Below are 6,134 nucleotides of genomic sequence, written 5' to 3'. Positions count from 1 at the left end.
ATGTCCTTTCTGTGGTCTTCAGATCAATTCACTCTATTTGACAAGGTTTTAGTTTTACTGTTCTATTTAACTGTTATTTAACTGTTATCTGTTACATATGTTCTATAACAAGTGTCATTTGAACAACAACTGTACACTGAAATGCCATTATTATATACTTTGTCAAACATACTGTTTTTCACTTGATCCTTTGAAAAAACTAAACCAGACTTGTATCTCTGTGTTGTACGCGAAAGCAACCAATGTGTTTGTACCTCAAATACCTATATACTGTCTCTCATTAACGCACAGTGGTTGAAATCTAGAGTGAACCCAAGCACATTTACCTGCTAAATTAAATTGTTTATTTTGGTTTCATGTACTAAGCAAGCATACTTTTGTTGGGTAATACTTTTTCCAGATCCAACACATTGCTTGGTAAATTTCAGTGCAATAGATGCTGCAACAAGGGAACGGTATTGGCATCAAAGCAGGCAAATTTAAGGGATACTTCCCAAATGGCACCCTATTCCTTGTATAGTGCACAATTAGTCAAAAAGTAGTGCACTATATAGAGTGCCATTCGGGACTTATCCAGGTAGTTATTTTGGGACTAGTAAACATACCTGTAGACACAAAATATAAGTTATGAAAGGTAGGGTGCAAATACTGCTTGTCAGTAGAAGTATAATTTAGGTTATGATTAGGAATGACTGAAATACGCAAAGGAGGGTTAGTCAAACAGGAATTGGGTTTTATTTAATCCAACTTGGATGTGATAAACAACTCCCTCTCTCTAGAAACATGTTTAGGCTATGCTACCTGGAATTAAATAACCCAGAAATGCGTATCTCATATTGTTACATCCATATTTGAATGGTACTTTTATATTGAATATACTTTTACCACCATGAAGTATGTTTTTGACTTATTTACTTAAGTGAGACACCGTGAACTGTGTAGTTTATTCTAATTGGCCTATAAAATACATTTCATAGTCTCCATGAGGTGACGTGTCAACACAGCCACGTTCCCAAAATGCATTGCGCTGATACGGTGCGTTAGTCTAAAAGCCGACATAGACTTTTTGAAGGAAGACGTGTCTGTAACAACTGCTGAAATAACTAGCTGCGGAAGTCATTGTCGTGTTAAAGACATTTTGAGAAATCAACCATGATGATCAAAATAGCCGCGTTTCTTGCTCTTGTCTGCTTGTGCACAGGTGAGTAATTTCAGAGAGATTGCAACAGTAACTAGCTAGTGGCAAGGAAATCTAGAGTGCATTTGGAAAGTATTCAGACCCCTTGACTTTCCAAGTTGTAACGTTACAATCTTATTCTAAAATGGATGAAATTATCCCCCCCAAAAAAGTATTCAGGACCTTGACTCAGTACTTTTTTTAAAGTACCTTTGGCAGGGATTACAGCCTTGAGTCTTGGATGATGCTTCAAGCTTGGCACACCTGTACTTGGGAGTTTTTCCACTTCTCTGCGTATCCTCTCATGCTCTGTCAAGTTGGATGGGGAGCGTTGCTGCACAGCTATTTTAAAGTCTCCAGATATGTTAGATTGGGTTCCAGTCTGGGCTCTGGCTGGACCACTCAAGGACATTGAAACTTGTCCCGAAGCCACTCCTGTGTTGTCTTGGCTGTGTGCTTAGGGTCGTTGTCCTGTTGGAAGGTGAACATTCGCCCCAGTCTGAGGTCCTGAGTGTTCTGGAGCAGGTTTTCGTCAAGGATATGTGTACTTTCTCTGTTAATCTTTCCCTCAATCCTGACTAGTCTCCCTGCCGCTGAAAAACAACTACAAAGCATGATGGTGCCAGGTTTCCTCCAGATGTGACATTTGGCATTCAGGCCAAAAAGTTACATTTCGGCTTCAACAGACCAGAGAATCTTGTTTCTCGTGCCTTTTGGCAAATTACAAGCTGGCTGGCATGTCCCTTTTTACTGAGTAGTGGCTTCCTTCTGGCCACTCTACCATAAAGGCATGATTGGTGGAGTGCTGCAGAGACAGTTGTCCTTCTGGAAGGTTCTCCCATCTCCACAGAGGAACTCTGGAGTTCTGTCCGAGTGACCATCGGGTTCTTGGTCACCTCCCTGACCAAGGCCCTTCTCCCCCGATTTCTCAGTTTTGCCGGGCGGCCAGCTCTAGAAAGTCTTGGTGGTTCCAAATTTCTTCAATTTAAGGATGATTTGAGGCCACTGTGTTCTTGGGGACCTTCAGTGCTGCAGAAATGTTTTGGTACCACTCCCCAAAGCTCTGTCTCGTCGCTCTACAGACAATTCCTTCGACCTTGTGGCTTGGTTTTTGCTCTGACATGCACTGTCAACTGTGGGACCTTATATAAACAGGTGCGTGCCTTTCAAAATCATGTCCAAACAATTGAATTTACCACAGGTGGTAATCAAGTTGTAGAAACAGGATGCACCTGAGCTCATTTTCAAGTCTCATAACAAAGGGTCTGATTAGTTATATACTTATTTGTTTTTATTTGTAATACATTTGCTGACATTTCTAAAAAACGGTTTTTACTTTGTCATTGTGGGGTATTGTGTGTAGATTGAGGGGAAAAAAATGTATTTAATCAATTTTAGAAGAAGGCTGTAACATAACAAAATGTGGGAAAGGCAAGTGGTCTGAGTATTTTCCAAATGCACCGTATTAGCTAGCTAGCAATGTATTTGGATAGCTGGATAAGAAGGTGAATGTTAGCCAACAAGGTTGGATAGCTAGGTGGCTAGCTACAGTAGCCATTCTATTCAACCCAATTTTGCAGATTTTATCAATCTGCACCACCAGATAGTTGGCTAGCTAAGTCAATTATTTTGTTATGCACTAGCTTGGCTCTCAGAGTAGAAATGAACAGTACCTTCACATTACGATAGCAAGCAAAGACTGCTTGATGTAATTTCTGCCCATGTTGTTTAGGAGAGAGCTGTTCAGACCCTGTGATCACCCCCTCTGCCTACACCACCTCTGATGCCGTCATCTCCTCTGAGTCTGTCTTTATCGTGGAGCTCAGCCTGGCCTGCACCAATGGCGCCCAGGTACTGTAGTTAGACACGACAGACAGACACGCCTCTCTTTTTCTCATCACGCTCTAAATGTGTATCTTTCTTCAACAGAGTGTGGTTCTGTATGCTGACGTCAATGGCAGACAGTTCCCCGTGACCAGAGGCCAGGATGTTGGCAAGTACCAGGTAAGAGATGGGTCTGATGTGGACATACACTATGGATGTCCAATATACACTTATCAAGAGTCACTTGAGCCTCTGTGCACATGCTGTGGGTTTATGACTTAGTTTGTCATGTCTTCGCTCTCTCTCTTTGTGTTTCTCAGGTGTCCTGGAGCATGCCCCACAAACAGGCTAGCTCCGGTACATACCAGGTCAAATTCTTTGATGAGGAGTCCTATAGCTCTTTGCGCAAGGTAAGCGTTTCATTCCTATTCATCTATGAGTGTAACTGGGGACTTTTGCCACGTTCAAGACAACCCTGAAATGTCTGACTTGGAAACTCGTAGAAGGATTAGTTTCCTGCTTGGAAATGATCAGAATCATCAAATACGAAGCTCTACGCAAAAAGAAAAGTGAGCACATTTTTACTCAGAGGTTCCTAGTGGTCTTGAATGCGGCATCACTTACACTTGGCAAGATAATCAGCGATCTAGCTACCAGTAATGTTCAATGGCAGGAGGAGACAGCGGCTTGGTGACTAGACAGCAAGAGCTCCACATTTCCCAAGTTTATGCAAATTTAGATTTCCAATCGTAAGAGGGCAGCTCTTGCTAGCAAGCTTTGACATTGGCTAACAATAAGTGGTCATGCATGCTGTTTGAAAGATACAAACAGCAGGGGAGATCTCAATGTCTTGATTGTTGTTTATCTATGCAAGTGTGAGTCCAGAGTAAAATATTTGTGCATACTGTCAGATATGACCTATTGCCTTATGCAATTGTGTGTGTTTATGTTTGTTTGTTTTTTAGGCCCAGAGGAACAATGAGGATAGTGACTCCATCCAGCCTCTCTTCTCTGTCAACGTGGATCACAGGGTGAGTCAGCATAGACAGAATAACAAATGAATACTCAATGAAAGACAGTCATGTCTATAGTACACGCATTACGCTTAGAAAATGGAGATGTCAGAAACGGCAGAAGAGTGAACACTACTGGAGGCACCTTGCCATTTTTGGAGACAGTGTTGTATTTGGTAGCAAAAAGCAGTGGGCTGCAAACTTACTGGAAATACGTGAATTGTTTCCACAGTTAGCTGAGATGTTTATCTAGCTAGCAAATGTTAGTTACACAAAGCTCAGACATGCTTTTGCTAGTTAAAGTAGCACTGTTCTGTCAAACACCTCAGTCTTCAAAAATGGTGTCTCCAGTTGTTTACTTTTATCAATTGTGTTGCACCTTCTATGTGTCTTCACACATGATGGAACATTCGTATTTAGTGTTTTTCATTCTCATCTGAGAGTCCTTCCTAACTGGTGCTGCGTTGTCTTGTTGTTTCTAGGGTGCATGGAATGGCCCGTGGGTGGCTACTGAGGTTATGGCTGTTCTCATCGGTATCCTGCTCTACTACCTGGCCTTCAATGCTAAAAGCACCATCCAGGCATAAAGGACTGCAAGTCCCACAATTCTCTGCAACTGGAACTCTAAAATACTGTTGAATTCTGGTGTGACTTTTCTACCAATCCAGAACAACAATTTGCCACCATCCATTTCGAGATGCGGAACTAGTTGTTTTATATTTTGTATTTACATGTTTTTAAGCAGAAGAAGCTATTGCATTGTGTCAAGTTGTGGTAAAAACTGCACACCTCAATCAAACCCGATGTACCCCACAAACTGAGTTGAGCACAGTAATTTTGTGTTCAAAAGCAAACCCAGGTCCTGAAAGTTAAAGGACTGTTTCTATATGCCAACACTGACTTCCTTTCACAGCCTCAGGCTTATTGTTTACCTACCGGTGGACTTGGCCTCTGAGAGACGAGTATCTGTCCATCATTCTGTGGTCTTTCTTGTGAAGGACCTTCATTGGTACTGATTCTACACAGTCTAAAATGACTGGTTCTGTATCTACAAGAGTCTGAGTAGGAGTGCTGATCTAAGATCAGTTCCCCCATTTTCTATTCATTATGATCTGAATAGCAATACTGATCCTAGATCAGAACTCCTATGCTGAGATACTGTGAATACGGACACTGGTGTTTAAGAGTCTGATGCCACTGTGGACTTGGCAGTTGCTGACTGGCTGTCTTACCGACAGTACATGGAACTGTTGCACTGGCTCACTGAAGAGGCCAAATATTCAAGTATTGGTGATTATTTTTGCTTGGTGGTCAAATGAATAAATGGTTTGCTTTTCTCCTACTATGTCTCAATTATGCTGCACACATCTAGATCTAGGGGCAAAACATTATCCAAGGCCACACTACAATGCATCAAACTAAAATGAGTTACTACTAGAGTATGAAGTAGAGCAGTGGTCCCAAATGACATTCAGCTGCGGGAAAAAAAAAATATTGAGCAGATGGTCGAGGAGCCTTATCATAACTATATATCATTTGTAATCTGCAAATTGATTGCAAGAAGCCCACAGTTTTCAAAAACCCAAATTTCTGAATAAATGTACTGTATAGTATTTGAAAAACATAAAATCCCACAGTCTGCCTGTTGGAGACCCCTGAAGTAGAGCATGACCTTAGTGGCGAGGATATTGAGGGATGTGTTGCCTGCTACATTACATAGGATGCCTCTTAAACTGTATAGGCTTTTATCATAGTTCTGGCCCAAATGGCACTCTATAGGGCTCTGGCCCAAAAGTATTGCACTGCACTATATACAGGTATCTGCCAAAATAATGGAAACACTTGATTATATTAGAGATACAAATATATATTGAAAGCAGGTGCTTTCACATGTGTGGTTCCTAAGTTAATTCATCAATTAACACCCCATCAGGGTGTTGAATAAAAATGCTGGGCCGGCAATTATTTTGGCTAACATGGCTATAGGATGACAATGCCCCAATCCACAGGTCACTGAATGGTTTGACAAGCATGAAAACAATGTAAACCATGTCTGTCTCAGTCACCAGATCTCAACCCAATGGAACACGTATAGGAGATTATGGAGTGGCAGCAATTCC

At 41.5% G+C, this 6,134-nt stretch overlaps 1 protein-coding gene and 1 long non-coding RNA gene across 2 annotated transcripts in view; both read left to right on the top strand.

Annotated features, from left to right (window-relative positions):
* LOC149976898 (uncharacterized) overlaps positions 1-6,134 on the top strand; it is a 175,736-nt gene that overhangs the window by 157,635 nt on the left and 11,967 nt on the right. The window lies entirely within an intron of this gene.
* On the top strand, positions 990-5,356 carry LOC110491945 (translocon-associated protein subunit delta). The gene is made up of 6 exons (XM_021565836.3): positions 990-1,201; positions 2,910-3,028; positions 3,107-3,181; positions 3,322-3,411; positions 3,967-4,032; positions 4,497-5,356. The coding sequence occupies exons 1-6, from the start codon at positions 1,153-1,155 to the stop codon at positions 4,599-4,601; spliced, it is 504 nt and encodes a 167-aa protein (XP_021421511.2). The 5' UTR covers positions 990-1,152; the 3' UTR covers positions 4,602-5,356.

The sequence above is a fragment of the Oncorhynchus mykiss genome, chromosome 16, assembly GCF_057628025.1.
Source record: "Oncorhynchus mykiss isolate SJ-2025 chromosome 16, ASM5762802v1, whole genome shotgun sequence".
In the NCBI taxonomy this organism is placed as follows: Eukaryota; Metazoa; Chordata; class Actinopteri; order Salmoniformes; family Salmonidae; genus Oncorhynchus; species Oncorhynchus mykiss.
The sequence above is the reverse complement of the archived record's forward strand: the minus strand, read 5'-3'. Positions and strand labels throughout refer to the sequence as shown.

Excerpts from the sequence above, each read along its gene's own strand:
- LOC110491945 (XM_021565836.3), top strand. The coding sequence starts at position 1,153 with ATGATGATCAAAATAGCCGCGTTTCTTGCTCTTGTCTGCTTGTGCACA. Across the intron at positions 1,202-2,909 it reads TCTTGTCTGCTTGTGCACAG|GAGAGAGCTGTTCAGACCCT; the intron begins GTGAGTAATTTC and ends CATGTTGTTTAG. Across the intron at positions 4,033-4,496 it reads CTGTCAACGTGGATCACAGG|GGTGCATGGAATGGCCCGTG; the intron begins GTGAGTCAGCAT and ends TGTTGTTTCTAG.